Source organism: Anomaloglossus baeobatrachus, chromosome 5, assembly GCF_048569485.1.
Source record: "Anomaloglossus baeobatrachus isolate aAnoBae1 chromosome 5, aAnoBae1.hap1, whole genome shotgun sequence".
NCBI lineage: Eukaryota > Metazoa > Chordata > Amphibia > Anura > Aromobatidae > Anomaloglossus > Anomaloglossus baeobatrachus.
Window position 1 is genome coordinate 488172204 of NC_134357.1, and position 19541 is coordinate 488191744.

At 51.7% G+C, this 19541-nt stretch overlaps 1 protein-coding gene across 1 annotated transcript in view; it reads left to right on the forward strand.

Annotated features, from left to right (window-relative positions):
* Positions 1-543: 543 nt before the first annotated feature.
* The window catches only part of NPLOC4 (NPL4 homolog, ubiquitin recognition factor), a 131192-nt gene continuing 112194 nt past the window's right edge, over positions 544-19541 (forward strand). Inside the window, exons 1-3 of the mRNA XM_075350695.1 lie at positions 544-694; positions 9998-10078; positions 12544-12656. Coding sequence (XP_075206810.1) covers positions 680-694; positions 9998-10078; positions 12544-12656 — 209 coding nt within the window. The 5' untranslated portion in view covers positions 544-679. The remainder of the gene's footprint in view (positions 695-9997; positions 10079-12543; positions 12657-19541) is intronic.

The following is a 19541-nucleotide window of genomic DNA, read 5'->3' on the forward strand; positions in this document are numbered from 1 at the left end:
TTTGCTGGTGACACTGTTGGTCAGGGAGGACATTTGGGGGAGGTCTGATGGTGGGGGGAGGTTTTGCTGGTGACACTGTTGGTCAAGGAGCAGGACATTTGGTTGAGGTCTGATGGTGGGGGGAGGCTTTGCTGGTGACACTGTTGGTCAAGGAGCAGGACATTTGGGGGAGGTCTGATGGTGGGGGGGGCTTTGCTGGTGACAGTCAGGCAGCAGGACATTAGGGAAGGTCTGATGGTGGGGGGGGGCTTTGCTGTGACACTTGGTCAGGGATCAGGACATTTGGGGGAGGTCTGATGATGTGGGGGGCTTTCCTGGTGACACTTAGCAGGGAGCAGGACATTAAGGGCAGGTCTGATGGTGTGTGGGGGCTTTGCTAAAAAAAAAAGCTTGTCAGGGAGCAGAATATTTACTGAGGGCACCAAGATCAGTGCTCAGGAAATGTCTCCCCATATCCCTCATTTATCCCCTGATGTCACACACGGAGGCCACTAGGTGGCGCTCTTTTTTTGTCGTGTGCGGAACGCTCAGAGCCGGAACCTTGTGATCTGAGATGACACCGGGGGAAGCATAGTGCTGAGACACCAGTGCGCAGGACCGGCCGGTTGGAGCCGTTAGAGGCCGGGAATTCCCGGAGGTGACAGCGGTGAGAGCCGGAGGAGGCGGCGGAGCTAAAAACATGGCGGAGAGTATGGTGAGTATCTGAGAGGGAGGCTGTGTGCGGGGAGCCGGGCGGGGGGAGCAGGCCCAGAAATAGTGTCATGTCATGTGTCAGCACAGCCGGCTGCTCCGGCCACAGATGTGTGTATATGTATGTATACTGTGTGTGTGTGTGTGTGTGTGTGTGTGTGTGTGTGTGTGTGTGTATATATATATATATATATATATATATATATATATATATATATATATATATATATATATATATATATATATATATACATACATACACATACATGCACACTCCTAATCCTTCGATACTTCTGGACTCAATATGTGTGTGTATCTCTATTATCTGGGTCTGCTATATAATACTGTGGTGTGTTATACACTTTATGTAATCTGTTTTTATTATTGGTGTATTGCATATTACAGTTTTTATCTATAATAAAATAACAGAACGCGTCTTCCTGTCCCAAGCTGTGATGGCCGGCGCGTGCTCAGTGTTACATTCACATTGTAGTTAAATTATACCACCAACTCTGTCACCATTTTATTGCACACACTGTCTCTGCATTTATCCAGTCACTAGATTGTTTCAGATGATATTCGCAGACACTGTGTCTTCAAGAAAATGGTGCCAGAGATCGCAGTATGCGTGACTCAGGACCCATTTTATTGAATGATTCAACGACAACGTGAACATGGCAGCGGTGAAAATTTAAAGGGAAGGAAAATGGCCGGGAGGAATAGATAAAGAAGGACCACCGAGATTACACCAGAAATGTGGTTTACAGAGAGGTTTGTGCACAATAAATAAATACATTTTGTTTTCAGCTATTGCCTCAATAAAGTTAAAAATGTGGCAATAAAAGTGCTCGACTCCTGGGATAGTGTGTGCGTGTGTGTGTATATATATATATATATATATATATATATATATATATATATATATATATATATATATATATATATATACACAATGTGTGTATATATATAATATATTATATTCCTCAGCGTTGAAACTGTAACACCAGGAAGTAGAAGTTGTGGATTTCTGGAAATCACGGGCTGGATAGACGGGTTACTGATCAGCAGATACTAAAAAATGAAAACAAAAGTTTTCAAAACAACTGGATTTATTCAGCCTGGAGCATGAGCTGCGTGTAGAAATCCCCGATACTTCCAGCCTCGGCTGCTATCAGTGAGGTTATTAATGGTCGTCTGAAGTAGATTCTACCTTACTGATTGCACTTGGGCAAATCACCAAGATTTCACTTCTAGTACAGAATAGATTAGCGTTTGAACCAGATATTCGGCCGCATGGTTTCATGGTACTTTGAGAAGCCTGCGTGGCCTAAATGTGTTAACATGGCCTGCAGCGTCTCCAGATTTGTCTCCTATCGAGCACATCTGGAACGTCATTGGTCGTGAATTATACAGGAGCTGCCAGCAGAGGATCTTGATGATTTGCCGAAGTGCACGCAGTATGGCAGAACATTAATACCCTCATTGACAGCAGCTAAGGCTCTAAGTGCCAGGATTTCCTTGTGTGGTGCTCATACTCCATACTCAATGTATTGAGATGTTTTGAAACTTTTCCTATTTTTCCATCCTTTCCAGAGCAATATCCTATCCATCTAACCTGTGATTTCCACGATTTCACAACTTTTCCTTCTTCATGTTGCAATTACACTATAGAAAATCCCCACATTTCCACCCTCTTGTAATTGTCTGTGTCGTAATGCCATGAATCCCCGGATGGCGGCAGCAGCAGTGACCTCTAGATACTACAGACCTTCCCTACACTATATACTGCATTTTACAACAGTGTGTGAATGGGATCATACAATCATACATATGACTGTATCGTGCCTACAGTCCCTGGGGACCATACATTGGATTTTTCTTGCTTGATTCTATGATTACTTTGAAGATCAGCAGCATCTGAGGTGTCTTGGCAGCCACTTATTATTTACCTCTGTCTCCCTCCATGGCGTCATGTTCAGATCAGCTAAAAGCGGTATTTCTTTGTCGCTCCATTGGGAGACCCAGACAATTGGGTGTATAGCTTCTGCCTCCGGAGGCCACACAAAGTATTACACTTAAAAGTGTAAAGCCCCTCCCCTTCTGCCTATACACCCCCCGTGCATCACGGGTTCCTCAGTTTTCATGCTTTGTGCGAAGGAGGCAGACATCCACGCATAGCTCCACAGCTTAGTCAGCAGCAGCTGCTGACTATGTCGGATGGAAGAAAAGAGGGCCCATAACAGGGCCCCCAGCATGCTCCCTTCTCACCCCACTCTTGTCAGCGGTGTTGTTAAGGTTGAGTTATCCATTGCGGGTACGGAGGCTGGAGCCCACATGCTGTTTTCCTTCCCCATCCCTTTAGGGCTCTGGGTGAAGTGGGATCCTAATCGGTCTCCAGGCACTGAGACCGTGCTCCATCCACAGCCCCTGGGGACTCTGCTGGACAAGGAGCCGAGTATCGTCAGGGACAAGGCCCTGCTACTTTGAGGTACTCTGTGTCCCCGTGGGGACCGCGCACAGAAACACTCCAGCATTGCTGGGTGTGTTAGTGCGCCGGGGACCGCAGCGCTGACCGTGCTTGTGCCATCACACACTGCAGCGTGGCTGGGTGTGTTAGTTTACTGGGGACTACCGCGCTGACCGCGCGCTGCCATTTCACACTGCAGCGCGGCTGGGAGTGTTAGTACGCCGGGGACTACCGCGCCGACCGCGCTTATACGCCGGCCGCGCTTATAACTTTAGTCCCCGGCTTTTGCGGCCTAGTCTCACTCTTTTCCCGCCCCCAGGCCTGCCAGTCAGGGGAAGGGCGGGACGCTGTACAGGACGTCAGCACTGGGGGCTGGAACATGCTTTGCGTACTCCACCCCCCTCACTGTGCACTGTGGGGCACCAGATTTCCGCACTTTCTAGGGCACGCCCACGGCCCCCTCCTCTCCTCAGGACGCCGGCAGCCATTCCTGTCAGCTCTTCTGACGCTGGAGAGGGGAGACAAGCTCTGGGAGACCCAGGCAGGGATTCTGGTGACCACACAACCGCTTTGAGCGGGCGGTAAGCAGCACCTGAGGTGCTGGCCCCACTAGTGCAGAAGTGTACATATAGATTATATGATTATAGGCTATACTTTACACTGTATGGTGCACGGTTGAATTTTGGCTATATACCCTCCTGGATTGCTCAGAGGAGACAACAGCATGTCGTCCGCAAAAAGCAAGGGTGCCAAAGCACAGGCTTACTATGCTGCCTGCGCCGCATGTACGGCTATACTACCGGCAGGTTCCACTGACCCTCATTGTGTGCAATGCTCGGCCCCTGTGGCACTTACTCAGCCGGAGCCTCTGCTAAGGGTGGCCCAGGGGGAACCACCTGCTAACACTGTCCAGGTGACGGGGACGGAGTTTGCAGTTTTTACTGATAGACTTTCTGAGACTATGGCTAAGATACTAGAAGCTTTGCAGTCCAGACCGGTATCTCAGACCATGGGCACTGTGGAATCATTGCACCCTGGTCCCCCTCAGTTGGAACAACAATGTCCTCCCGGGGTGTCTCATAGATCCCAGGGTGAGGTCTCTGACACGGACCGCAGCCCCAGACCGCCTAAGCGAGCTCGCTGGGAAATTCCCTCGACATCATCACATTGTTCAGGGTCTCAGCGGGAGGACTCTCTGTATGATGAAGCGGAGGTAGCTGATCAGGATTCTGATCCTGAGGCCGCTCTCAACCTTGATGCTCCTGATGGGGACGCCATAGTGAATGATCTTATCGCGTCCATCAATCAAATGTTGGATATTTCTCCCTCAGCTCCTCCAGTGGAGGAGTCAGCTTCTCAGCAGGAGAAATTCCGTTTCAGGTTTCCCAAGCGTACGAGTATGTTTCTGGACCACTCTGACTTCAGAGAGGCAGTCCAGAAACACCGAGCTTGTCCAGATAAGCGTTTTTCCAAGCGCTTTAAGGATACACGTTATCCCTTCCCCCCTGACGTGGTCAAGGGCTGGACTCAGTGTCCCAAGGTGGATCCTCCAATCTCCAGACTGGCGGCTAGATCCATAGTTGCAGTTGAAGATGGGGCTTCACTCAAAGATGCCACTGACAGACAGATGGAGCTCTGGTTGAAATCCATCTATGAAGCTATCGGCGCGTCTTTTGCTCCAGCATTCGCAGCCGTATGGGCACTCCAAGCTATCTCAGCGGGTCAAGCGCAAATTGACGCAGTCACACGTACGTCTGCGCCGCACGTGGCGTCCATAACCTCTCAAACGTCGGCATTTGCGTCCTACGCTATTAATGCTGTCCTGGACTCTGCGAGCCGTACGGCGGTTGCAGCCGACAATTCGGTGGCAATACGCAGAGCCTTGTGGCTACGGGAATGGAAGGCAGATTCGGCTTCCAAAAAGTGCTTAACCAGTTTGCCTTTTTCTGGCGACCGTTTGTTTGGTGAGCGATTGGATGAAATCATCAAACAATCCAATGGAAAGGATACATCCTTACCCCAGGCCAAACCAAACATACCCCAACAGAGGAGGGGACAGTCGAGGTTTCGGTCCTTTCGGGGCGCGGGCAGGTCCCAATTCTCCTCGTCCAAAAGGCCTCAGAAGGATCAGAGGAACTCCGATTCATGGTGGTCTAAGTCACGTCCTAAAAAGACCGCCGGAGGTGCCGCTACCAAGGCGGCTTCCTCATGACTTACGGCCTCCTCACACCGCATCCTCGGTCGGTGGCAGGCTCTCCCGCTTTTGCGACACCTGGCTGCCACAGGTAAAAGACCGTTGGGTGAGAGACATTCTGTCTCACGGTTACAAGATAGAGTTCAGCTCTCGTCCTCCGACTCTATTCTTCAGAACATCTCCACCTCCCGAGCGAGCCGATGCTCTTCTGCAGGCGGTGGGCACTCTGAAGGCAGAAGGAGTGGTGGTCCCGGTTCCTCTTCAGCAACAGGGTCACGGTTTTTACTCCAACCTGTTTGTGGTTCCAAAGAAGGACGGGTCTTTCCGTCCTGTCCTGGACCTAAAACTGCTCAACAAACACGTAAAGACCAGGCGGTTCCGGATGGAATCCCTCCGCTCCGTCAACGCCTCAATGTCCCAAGGAGATTTCCTTGCATCGATCGATATCAAAGATGCTTATCTCCACGTACCGATTGCTCCAGAGCATCAGCGCTTCCTGCGCTTCGCCATAGGAGACGAACACCTTCCGTTCGCGGCACTGCCGTTCGGCCTGGCGACAGCCCCACGGGTTTTCACCAAGGTCATGGCTACAGTAGTTGCGGTCCTCCACTCTCAGGGTCACTCGGTGATCCCTTACTTAGACGATCTGCTGGTCAAGGCACCCTCTCAAGAGGCATGCCAACACAGCCTCAACGCTACTCTGGAGACTCTCCAGAGTTTCGGGTGGATCATCAATTTTCCAAAGTCAAATCTGACACCGGCCCAATCGCTGACATATCTTGGCATGGAGTTTCATACCCTCTCAGCGATGGTGATGCTCCCGCTGAACAAACAGCGGTCACTGCAGACAGGGTTGCAATCTCTCCTTCAAGGTCAGTCACACCCCTTGAGGCGCCTCATGCACTTCCTAGGGAAGATGGTGGCAGCAATGGAGGCAGTCCCTTTCGCGCAGTTTCACCTGCGTCCTCTTCAATGGGACATCCTACGCAAATGGGACAGGAAGTCGACGTCCCTCGACAGGAACGTCTCCCTCTCTCAGGCAGCCAAAGCTTCCCTTCGGTGGTGGCTTCTTCCCACTTCATTGTCGAAGGGGAAATCCTTCCTACCCCCATCCTGGGCGGTGGTCACGACGGACGCGAGTCTGTCAGGGTGGGGAGCAGTCTTTCTCCACCACAGGGCTCAGGGTACGTGGACTCAGCAAGAGTCCTCCCTTCAGATCAATGTTCTGGAGATCAGGGCAGTGTATCTTGCCCTAAAAGCGTTCCAGCAGTGGCTGGAAGGCAAGCAGATCCGAATTCAGTCGGACAACTCCACAGCGGTGGCTTACATCAACCACCAAGGCGGAACACGCAGTCGGCAAGCCTTCCAGGAAGTCCGGCGGATTTTGATGTGGGTGGAAGCCACGGCCTCCACCATATCCGCAGTTCACATCCCGGGCGTAGAAAACTGGGAAGCAGACTTTCTCAGTCGCCAGGGCATGGACGCAGGGGAATGGTCCCTTCACCCGGACGTGTTTCAGGAGATCTGTTGCCGCTGGGGGATGCCGGACGTCGACCTAATGGCGTCCCGGCACAACAACAAGGTCACGGCATTCATGGCACGATCTCACGATCACAGAGCTCTGCCGGCAGACGCCTTAGTTCAGGATTGGTCGCAGTTTCAGCTCCCTTATGTGTTTCCACCTCTGGCACTGTTACCCAGAGTGTTACGCAAGATCAGGTCCGACTGCCGCCGCGCCATCCTCGTCGCTCCAGACTGGCCGAGGAGGTCGTGGTACCGGATCTATGGCATCTCACGGTGGGCCAACCGTGGGCACTACCAGACCGTCCAGACTTGCTGTCTCAAGGGCCGTTTTTCCACCTGAATTCTGCGGCCCTCAACCTGACTGTGTGGCCATTGAGTCCTGGATCCTAGCGTCTTCAGGGTTATCTCAAGAGGTCATTGCCACTATGAGACAGGCCAGGAAACCAACGTCTGCCAAAATCTACCACAGGACGTGGAAGATATTCCTATCTTGGTGCTCTGATCAGGGATTTTCTCCCTGGCCATTTGCATTGCCCACTTTTCTTTCCTTTCTTCAATCAGGATTGGAAAAAGGTTTGTCGCTCGGCTCCCTTAAGGGACAAGTCTCAGCGCTCTCTGTGTTCTTTCAGAAGCGTCTTGCCAGGCTTTCTCAGGTACGCACGTTACTGCAGGGGGTTTGTCACATTGTCCCTCCTTACAGGCGGCCGTTAGAACCCTGGGATCTGAACAGGGTTCTGATGGCCCTTCAGAAGGCACCTTTTGAGCCTTTGAAGGATATTTCTCTTTCTCGCCTTTCGCAGAAGGTGGTTTTCCTAGTAGCAGTCACATCACTTCGGAGAGTGTCTGAGCTAGCAGCGTTGTCATGCAAGGCTCCTTTCCTGGTGTTTCATCAGGACAAGGTGGTGCTGCGCCCGGTTCCGGAATTCCTTCCGGTTCCCTCAGGGCTAAAGGCCCATTCTACCAGAGCCGTGGGTGCGTCCTGGGCTTTACGGCACCAGGCTACGGCTCAGCAGGTGTGCCAGGCGGCTACCTGGTCGAGCCTGCACACTTTCACCAAACACTATCAGGTGCATACCTATGCTTCGGCGGATGCCAGCCTAGGTAGACGAGTCCTTCAGGCGGCGGTTGCCCACCTGTAGGAACGGGCCGTTTTACGGCTCTATTACGAGGTATTATTTTACCCACCCAGGGACAGCTTTTGGACGTCCCAATTGTCTGGGTCTCCCAATGGAGCGACAAAGAAGAAGGGAATTTTGTTTACTTACCGTAAATTCCTTTTCTTCTAGCTCCAATTGGGAGACCCAGCACCCGCCCTGTTCCCTTCGGGCTGTTGTTTTTTCGTGTACACATGTTGTTCATGTTGAATGGTTTCAGTTCTCCGAAATTTCTTCGGATTGAAGTTACTTTAAACCAATTTATTTGCTTTCCTCCTTCTTGCTTTTGCACTAAAACTGAGGAACCCGTGATGCACGGGGGGTGTATAGGCAGAAGGGGAGGGGCTTTACACTTTTAAGTGTAATACTTTGTGTGGCCTCCGGAGGCAGAAGCTATACACCCAATTGTCTGGGTCTCCCAATTGGAGCTAGAAGAAAAGGAATTTACGGTAAGTAAACAAAATTCCCTTCTTTGTTACTTTCTTATGTTATACTTCAGGAGAAAAGGTGTCCTATAATCTCATTTTGAAATTTACAGCTGTAAGTGAAAGGCTTTGTTTACTTCCTTAGGATAGGTCATCAGTATCAGATCAGTGGGGTGCGGCACTGTGAACTCCCACTGATCAGCTGTTCTCAGCTCCAGATGTGCACAGCTTACAGAGCAGTGGAGGCCTGGGCTTCTACTAATTTGACTAATGAATGGGACTGGTGTATGGTTGTACACCAGTCCAGTCCTGATTGCACCTCTGCAGGTATCCATATATTTAATACCTGCCCCCATTCACCTCCAGATGCGGACATGGGCTGGGCAGAGGTAACACTTTTTTGGGAGTGAAGAATGTAGCCAGGCAAGCTTCACCTGGATCTCTGCCCATCCTGCGTATATACACTACCCAATTATTAACCCAATGGTTTTCCTCTATCATATTGAAATGTGCACATAGTAGATTCAGACTGAAGGCAGCTAAGCTAAGAAAGAACATGTATGGAAACAAGACGTAAAGAAACACATGTGAGACAAACCAGAGTGTGCTATACCGTAGATTCCTCTGAGTCCCCCTCTTTCACTTTGATGACAGCTTCGCACCCCCTTGCCCCCTTGGCATTCTTTTCATGAGGTCGTCACCCGAAATGGCTACCAACATCATTAAAGTAGTTCCAGGGGAGCTCAACACGTGTTGGTGGCTTTGCCTTCACTCTACATCCAACTCTCCCCAGACTTCTCAATTGTGTTCAGGTTGGGTGACTGTGGAGACCATGACATCTGACCCAGCTCCATTTCTTTCCTTCTTGGTGCTTACAACACCTGGAGGTGGTCTGGGTCATTGTCCTGTTGTAACACAAATGATGGTCCCACCAGGTGCAAACCAGATGGGCTGGCAAGTGGTCACCACAGGTAAGTCCACTCACATGGAGGTTGGTACCATAAATTCCTTCCTCAGAGCACAGGGCTGATTTCCACTGATCGAATGCCCAGTCCTTGTGTTGCTTGGCTCCATCAAGTCTCTTCTTGTTCATGGTTCTCGCTAGCAACTTTGCAGCAATTCAACCATAAAATGGGGTACGTTGAGGAACCTACGGATTAACACATACTTTGATTTCTTCCACATGTTTCTTTACTGCTGTTTCCATATGTGTCCTCTGTGCTTTTGCTGCCTTCAGTCTGAATCTACAATGTACACTTTTTTTTAGCAACAAGGAAAACCCTTACATGAAGAGGCCTGTCCTAACTTTTGACCGGTACTGTACGTAGTCGGCTTTGGTCAGCATACTCCTTTGCTTGGCATGGTTTCAGAAAGCTTAGAGAACACGCAGGCAAAGAAACTCACCTCTACATGCCCAGAACATTAACCAGTCACTGTGTTCTGTGGAAAATTGGTGATATTGTTATGATCCATGTGCGTTATGTATATAGATAAATTATTTAGTATAATATTAATGAGAATCTTCTCCCTTATTTGTCCTCAGATTATCCGAATCCAGTCTCCAGATGGGGTGAAGCGCATCAACGCAAGCAAGCGGGAATTGGCCTCAACGTTTCTCAAAAAGGTTTGTCTTCTTCCAGTGTTGACGGGGTTTACTTCAATGGTGCGTTTGCCGTACGTAATTAAAGGCATACGCCTACTAAATACAATAATCATCTAACCACAGTGTATCTGATAAATGTTTGAATGATGGGAACGCCGATCCTGATAAGACGCCCCAAAGTGAGTGAAGAGGCCATGTGCATTTGTGACCACTGCTCCATCCACTGTGATGGGACTGAAGCTGTCATCATGCACACACTCAATAGATATTGGGGCTTTTTTTTTTTTTTTTAGGTCACATATAGTGAACATACCCACAGGACCCCACTATTTCCAGTCAGTGGTAATGTCTATCCCTTTAGGCCACATCACACTAAGCAACATCGCTAGCAACATCGCTGCTAAGGAACACCTTTTGTGACGTAGCAGCGATGTTGCTAGCGATGTTGCTTAGTGTGAGATCCGGCAACAACCTGGCCCCTGCTGTGAGGTCGCCGGTCGTTGCTGAATGTCCTGGACCATTTTTTAGTTGTTGCTCTCCCGCTGTGAAGCGCACATCACTGTGTGTGACAGCGAGACAGCAACAACTGAATGAGCAGGGAGCCGGCTTCTGCGGACGCTGGTAACCACAGTAAACATTGGGTAACCAAGAAGCCCTTCCCTTGGTTACCCGATATTTACCTTCATTACCAGCGTCCGCCGCTCTTTCACTGCCAGTGCCGGCTATCTGCACACATAGCCAGACTACACATCGGGTAATTAACCCGATGTGTACTGTGGCTAGGAGTGCAGGGAACAGGGAGCCGGCACTGGCAGTGTGAGAGCGGTGGACGCTGGTAACGAAGGTAAATATCGGGTAACCAAGGGAAGGGCTTCTTGGTTACCCGATGTTTACCGTGGTTATCAGCGTCCGCAGAAGCCGGCTCCTGCTGCCTGCACACAGTAGCAGAGTACACATCGGGTAATTAACCTGATGTGTACTGTGGCTAGGAGTGCAGGGAGCCAGCGCTAAGCGGTGTGCGCTGGTAACCAAGGTAAATATCGGCTTGGTTACCCGATATTTACCTTAGTTACCAAGCGCAACATCGCTTCCACGCGGCGCTGCTGGCTGGTGGCTGGTCACTGGTTGCTGGTGAGATCTGCCTGTGTGACAGCTCACCAGCAACCCGTGTAGCGACGCTCCAGCGATCCCTGCCAGGTCAGGTTGCTGGTGGGATCGCTGGAGCGTCGCTTAGTGTGACATCTCACCAGCGACCTCCTAGCAACTTACCAGTGATCCCTATCAGGTTGTATCGTTGTTAGGATCGCTGGTAAGTTGTTTAGTGTGACTGGGCCTTTAGGAGTAATTCCCTGCGTATACCTCCTACGTACAAAAATACGCAGAGTGACCAGAACCAGATACAGTTAATAATAAACTGGTTTTCTAAAGTTTACAATGCAAATCAGAGGAAGTCAGTGCAGGCAGAGCCCTAAATCCCTGCCTGATCTCTGCAGGCTCAGGTTACAGCTGCACAAAAGCTCAATCTCTGCATTGTAAATATGTCACCTGTTTGTTGGGTTTCATTTTTTATTTGTTTTTTTTTATATATTTAATAACTTTAATATTTTTGCTTAATTATATATTTTGTTTCCACGGGGCGCTGGGTCGTGCTGGCATGTGGGGTGAGAGAGAGCCGCAGGGTGTTGGGGCATGCTGGCATGTGGAAGACCATGTGCCATTGAGCGTTGGGGCATAATGACATGGGAAGAGCGTGTGCCATGGGGCGTTGAGGCATGCTGACATGTGCAGGAGCTTGTGCTGTGGGACATTAGGTCATGCTGGCATGTGGAGGAGCGTATGCCGTGGGCAGTTTGGTCATGCTGGCATGTGGGAGAGCGTGTGCAGCGGGGCATTGGGTCATCCTGGCATGTTGGAAGGGAAGGTGTTGGGGGCATGCTGGTATGGGAAGAGCGTGTGCCGCAGAGCATTGGGCCATGCTGGCATGGGAGGGGAGCTTGTGCCGCAGTGCGTTGAGGCGTGTGCCGCGGGGCGTTGGGTGCTGGCATGTGGAGGAGCATGTGCCACGGGGCGTTGGGTGCTGGCATGCGGGGGAGCATGTGCCACGGAGCGTTGGGTCGTGCTGGCATGCGGGGGAGCATGTGCCACGGGGCGTTGGGTCGTGCTGGCATGCGGGGGAGCATGTGCTACGGGGCGTTGGGTCGTGCTGGCATGTGGGGGAGCATGGGCCATGGGGCGTTGGGTCGTGCTGGCATGTGGGGGAGCATGTGCCACGGGGCGTTGGCTCGTGCTGGCATGTGGGGGAGCATGTGCCGCGGGGCGTTGGCTCGTGCTGGCATGTGGGGGAGCATGTGCCGCGGGGCGTTGGCTCGTGCTGGCATGTGGGGGAGCATGTGCCGCCATGGGCTGTGCTGAAATGCTCCCACAATTCCATATTGTCGCAGTGTCACATTAAATCCTATCTCTCTGTGTTTTTTGTTTTCCCACAGGTAGCGAAAGAGTTTGGTTTCAGGAATAATGGCTTCTCTGTGTATCTGAACCGGAACAGGACAGGAGAGATATCCGCCAGCCAAAACAAGTCACTCAATCTGCTCAAAATTAAGTGAGTACCCGGCCTTATTTATTGCTGCCATAGTGAGCGGGCCCGTAATGATCAGCTAGTACTTTAACTAACATGGCTACAACTACAGGGTTGTGTCTGACAACCCAGTTGTCAGGTGTTTTGCAAAATCATGGTGACAGCCTGAGGCAAATTTACTCATAGAGTCTGGAGGATGTGTGATATCTTGCTGATCGGTGGGGTTCAGAGTGCTGATTCTAGAAACGGGCCTCAGAAATCCCCCATTAGATCGGAGCGGTGACTGCACATACGCACCATTACTGCATTCACCTTCCATAGGACTGCGGAGACGGGCCAACACTGTACTCTTTGGACCATGCTATCCCTATATTTCACGGCCCCATTCTTGAGTTTGGTGAAGGTCTCGACTCTCCAGAATAAAACTTAAGATAATTCACCCCCCGAACTATATGTGCAGTTGTAACTCTTTCAAAGAAATCCAGCAATACCTTTACATGGCCGGTCCGTTCCTACATTACTGGAAAATCATTGTTTGTATTGATATATGCCAGTGAGGCTGAAGAGCTATTTGTAGATCTGAAGCTTCTGTCATTCCAGCTCTATTCTTCACCAGGCGCCGCCTCCTCCTGCTTGACTGACAGCTCCTTTATCTGTCGTCACATGGCATAGACTGCCTGTCCTTAGAATTGGTGATCAGTGGTCGATCAGTGGGCTTTCCACCCCTATGAACCCTATTTATTAGCAGAGCTGATTGCTGTATCCAACCCAGAGAAGTTTATACAAGCTTCACTCTATCTGGTGGGACTGCTGCTCAACCGCGGCCACAACCCTACCCCTGGGATTGCTGGGGAATGAATGTCTGTGAGGATGAGGAAGGTCCCGGCAGGGCTCTACCTACAAATCTTATGTTACAGAATCAGGTGGATCTGATGTACGACTTCTACTGGTGGCCAAAACTGATGCATTTATTTACAATGCAGGGGTCAGAGAGGTAAAGAAAGTCAAATACCGCCCCCTACTGCCTTGCACTTGGCATAACACAGTGTATCGGTGTTTTCAGGAGTCTGTGCCAGCTTCAAGAACTGGAGTCTGTTTTTTTTAAAGCCTTTGTATCTGCTCAGGGCTGACGAGAGATTATTTTCCATGCAAGCAACTTTCAGTGCTAGGGAACTCCTCACATAAATGTATCGTATACTCTTCCAGGCGTCTGGTCATCGCCGGACTGAAGACACATAATCAATGGCCGAGTCTCACTACAGCCCAGACATCTGCTCTCCTGTCCCTGGAGGGGCGGACAGAGCCTCCATTATTCAGAGCCCTTCAGTCTCGTTGTCAGACTTGTGCTCTCTGGTCACCAGCAGTTTGACCTGCCCCCTGATCTGACCTGTGGGGTAATATTTTATTCTGGACCCTAGATACATTAGAGGGTTAATCAACGATCATCAAAGTATTCAGTAGCCCTATATCTAGTTCTCCCTTAAGGACGCAGACAATTCTTGTTTTTGCGGTGTCATTCCCCCCCCCCCCTCCGTTTTGTAGAACCATAACTTTCCCCCCCCCATCAATATGGAAGTATGGTTGCTTTTTTTTTCTTTTTTTTTTTTTTTTTTCTTTTTATTAATAATTTGACATACAGAAACATTGTTTTCTTTGTCGCTCCATTGGGAGACCCAGACAATTGGGTGTATAGCTTCTGCCTCCGGAGGCCACACAAAGTATTACACTTTAAAAAGTGTAACCCCTCCCCTCTGCCTATACACCCTCCCGTGCATCACGGGCTCCTCAGTTTTTTGCTTTGTGTTGAAGGAGGCACACATTCACTCAAGCTCCACATTATAGTCAGCAGCAGCTGCTGATTATATCGGATGGAAGAAAAGAGGGCCCCAGGGCCCCCGGCATGCTCCCTTCTCACCCCACTAAGTCGGCGGTGCTGTTAAGGTTGAGGTACCCATTGCGGGTACAAAGGCTGGAGCCACATGCCGTTTTCCTTCCCCATCCCTTAGAGGCTCTGGGAGAAGTGGGATCCTAACCGGTCATCCAGGCACTGGGACCGGGCTCCCTCCGCAGCCCCTGTGGGATTCTGACGGACAGGAGACTGAGTATCATCAGGGACAGGCCCTGCATCCTAAAGGTACTCTGTGTCCCCTTGGGGACGGTGCATGGAGCACTTGGTCTCAGACGCTGCAGCGGCTGCTGTTTTCTTTTTCGCTCCTAATTGGGAGACCCAGACAGTGGGTGTATAGCTACTGCCTCTGGAGGCCGCACAAAGAACTACACTTAAAAGTGTAAGGCCCCTCCCCTTCTGGCTATACACCCTCCCGTAGGAGTACGGATTCCTCAGTTTTAGCTTTGTGCGCAGGAGGTCAGACACGCACGCATAGCTCCATTGTTTTTAGTCAGCAGCAGCTGCTGACTATGTCGGATGGAAGAAAAGAGGGCCCATACAGGGCTCCCAGCATGCTCCCTTCTCACCCCACTGTATGTCGGAGGTGTTTGTAAGGTTGAGGTACCCATTGCGGGTACGGCGGCAGGAGCCCACATGCTGATTCCTTCCCCATCCCTTTTTACAGGGCTCTGGGTGAAGTGGGATTTACTGGTCTCCAGGCACTGAGACCGTGCTCCATCTACAGCCCCTGGAGAAGATGCTGGATGGAGCGGAGTACATCAGGGACATGGCCCTGCTTCCTCAAGGTACTCTGTGTCCCCGTGCATTTGGCGCTCACACCGCAGCATGCTGGGTGTTGTAGTGCGCCGGGGGACATCAGCGCTACGGCGCTTGTGCCATGGCCTCATTCAGCTTCGCTGAAGCAGGCACACTTCTGGGAATCGGTCGCGCCGGCCGCTGGGACTGCGGCGCGGCTGGCACTTGTGGTGCGCCGGGGACTTCAGCGCGGCCCGCGCTTTTACGGCGGCCGCGCTGATAACTCGAGTCCCCGGCTTTTGCGGCCTGCTTCCGTTCGTTCCCGCCCCCAGACCTGCCAGTCAGGAGAGGGGCGGGACGCTGGCCACTTCGGGGAATCGGTCACGCCGGCCGCTGGGACTGCGGCGCGGCTGGCACTTGTGGTGCGCCGGGGACTTCAGCGCGGCCCGCGCTTTTACGGCGGCCGCGCTGATAACTCGAGTCCCCGGCTTTTGCGGCCTGCTTCCGTTCGTTCCCGCCCCCAGACCTGCCAGTCAGGAGAGGGGCGGGACGCCGGCCAGTGCATCAGCGCCGAGGGCTGGAGTCGTTTTTACATACTCCAGCCCTCACAATCGGCACAGAGGGGACACTGTTTCCCGCACTTTTGTTTGGGAACTCCCACGGACCGCCCCTCTCCACAGACGCCGGCAGCCATTCCTGCTGACACGCTGAGCTGCAGAGGGGAGCCGGGGAGACCCAGACAAGGAATTCTGCGCCTCTTACCCGCTATTCAGCGGGCGGTAAGCAGCCCTCAGGGCTCACCCCCTCTTGTGCCAGTAGTATTCTTAGTATTTTGTTTCTACAAATACTTGGTATTACATAGCGCTGGTCGCCCTTTGGCTATAGACTCTCTCACATTGCAGAGAGCCAGCAGCATGTCGTCCGTAAAACGCAAGGGTGCCAAGGCACAGACATTATATGCTTCCTGCACCGCATGTGGGACTTTTCTACCGGCAGGCTCCACGGACCCCCATTGTGTGCAGTGCTCGGCCCCTGCGGCGCTTGCACAGTCGGGACCTCTGCTGGACGTGACCCAGGGTGTACCACCTGTGAATGCTGTCCAGGTGACAGGAACTGAGTTTGCAGCTTTTGCTGACAGAATGTCTCTCACTATGTCACAAATTCTTGACACATTGCGAGCTAGGCCTGTACTTCAGGCCACGGACACTGTGCAATCATTGCCCCCTGGTCCCCCTCAGCTCCAAGCTCCGGGACGGGCATATACACCTCAGGGTGAAGACTCTGACTCGGACGATGGCCCCGGGCAGCCTAAGCGGGCTCGCTATGACGGGCCTTCACATTCATCTCAATGGTCAGGGTCCCAGCGAGATGAATCTATGGGTGATGAGGCGGACGTAACTGATCAGGATTCTGATCCTGGGACCGCTCTCAATCTAGATACACCAGATGGTGACGCCATAGTTAATGATCTTATATTTAACATCAATAAGATGTTAAATATTTCCCCACCAGCTCCTCTTGTAGAGGAGTCAGCTTCGCAGCACGAGAGAATCCATTTCAGATACCCTAAGCGTACATTAAGCACTTTTCTGGACCACGCTGACTTTAGAGACGCAATCCAGAAACCCCACGCTTATCCTGAAAGGCGTTTTCCTAAACGGCTTAAAGATACACGCTACCCTTTTCCCCCTGAGGTAGTCAAGGGTTGGACCCAGTGTCCAAAAGTGGATCCTCCAATTTCCAGGCTTGCAGCTAGATCCTTGGTTGCAGTTGAAGATGGAGTGGCACTTAAAGATGCCACTGACAGGCAGATGGAGCTCTGGCTGAAATCCATCTATGAAGCGATTGGAGCGTCATTAGCGCCTTCTTTTGCGGCCGTATGGGCACTCCAAGCTATCTCAGCCGGGCTTGCGCGAGTCGACTCAGTCACACGTGCATTTGCCCCGCAGGTAGCACCATTGACCTCGCAAATGGCGGCATTCGCGTCGTACGCGATTAATGCTGTTCTTGACGCTACAAGCCGCACGGCAGTGGCGTCAGCCAACTCCGTTGTTTTGCGTAGGGCCCTGTGGTTGAGACATTGGAAAGCAGATTCTCATTCCAAGAAGTGCTTAACCAATTTGCCTTTTTCTCGTGACCGATTGTTTGGAGAGCGTTTGGATGAAATCATCAAACACTCCAAGGGTAAGGACTCATCCTTACCGCAACACAGACAAAACAAACCCCAACAGAGGAAGGGTCAGTCTGGTTATCGGTCCTTTCGAGGACCGGGCAGGTCCCAATTCGCCTCGTCAAAAAAGACTCAAAAAGACCAGAGACGCTCAGATTCTTGGAGGTCTCAGTCACGCCCAAAAAGGACAGCCGGAGGAACCGTTGCCAAGACGGCGTCCTCCTGACTTGCGGTCTCCGATTCCCACACCCGCGGTCGGTGGGAGGCTTTCCCACTTTGGCGACATTTGGCTGTCACGCGTCAAAGACCGTTGGGTGAGGGATATTCTGTCTCACGGGTACAGGATAGAGTTCAGTTCTCGTCCGCCAACTCGTTTCTTCAGAACTTCTCCACCACCAGACCGAGCCGATGCTCTGTTGCAGGCGGTGGCCGCTCTAAAGGCGGAAGGAGTGGTGACCTCCGTCCCTCTTCAGGAACAAGGTCACGGTTTTTACTCCAATCTGTTTGTGGTCCCAAAAAAGGACGGATCGTATCGACCCGTCCTGGATCTAAAGTTGCTCAACAGACACGTAAAAGTCAGGAGGTTCCGGATGGAATCCCTACGCTCCGTCATAGCCTCAATGTCTCAAGGAGATTTTCTAGCATCAATAGATATCAAAGATGCGTATCTCCACGTGCCGATTGCACCAGAGCATCAGCGTTTCCTACGCTTCGTCATACACGACGAACACCTACAGTTCGTAGCGTTACCTTTCGGTCTGGCAACAGCCCCCCGGGTCTTCACCAAAGTCATGGCAGCAGTAGTAGCTGTTCTGCACTCGCAGGGTCACTCGGTCATCCCGTATCTAGACGACCTGCTTATAAAGGCACCCTCTCAAGAGGCATGCCAACACAGTCTGAAGGTGGCACTAGACACTCTCCAGAGTTTCGGGTGGATTATCAACTTTCCAAAGTCTCATCTAACCCCGACCCAATCTCTGACTTATCTTGGCATGGAGTTTCATACTCTCTCAGCGATAGTGAGGCTTCCACTGGACAAGCAGTGCTCGCTACGGACTGGAGTGCAATCTCTCCTTCAGAGCCAGTCGCACTCACTGAGGCGCCTCATGCATTTCCTAGGAAAGATGGTAGCAGCAATGGAGGCAGTCCCGTTCGCGCAGTTTCATCTGCGCCCTCTACAATGGGACATTCTACGCCAATGGGACGGGAAATCGACGTCCCTCGACAGGACTGTCTCCCTCTCTCAGACTGCCAAGGACTCTCTGCGTTGGTGGCTTCTCCCCACCTCATTGTCACAGGGAAAGTCGTTCCTTCCCCCGTCCTGGGCAGTGGTCACGACGGATGCGAGCCTATCAGGGTGGGGAGCGGTGTTTCTCCACCACAGGGCTCAGGGGACGTGGACTCAGGAAGAGTCCACCCTGCAGATCAATGTTCTGGAAATCAGAGCAATCTATCTTGCCCTGCGAGCCTTCCAACAATGGCTGGAAGGCAAGCAGATTCGGATTCAGTCGGACAATTCCACGGCGGTGGCGTACATCAACCACCAAGGGGGAACACGCAGTCGCCAAGCTTTTCAAGAAGTCCAGCGGATTTTGACGTGGGTGGAAAGCAGAGCGTCCACCATATCCGCAGTTCACATCCCAGGCGTGGAAAACTGGGAAGCAGACTTTCTCAGTCGCCAGGGCATGGACGCAGGAGAATGGTCCCTTCACCCGGACGTGTTTCAGCAGATCTGTTGCCGCTGGGGGACGCCGGACGTCGATCTGATGGCGTCACGGCACAACAACAAGGTCCCAGTTTTCATGGCACGGTCTCACGATCACCGAGCGCTGGCGGCAGACGCCTTGGTTCAGGATTGGTCGCAATTCCGACTCCCCTATGTGTTCCCACCTCTAGCATTGTTACCCAGAGTTCTCCGGAAAATCAAGTCCGACTGCCATCGAGCCATACTCGTCGCTCCAGATTGGCCAAGAAGATCGTGGTACCCGGATCTGTGGCATCTCACGGTAGGCCAACCGTGGACACTACCAAACCGTCCAGATTTGCTGTCTCAAGGGCCGTTTTTCCATCTGAATTCTGCGGCCCTGAACCTGAC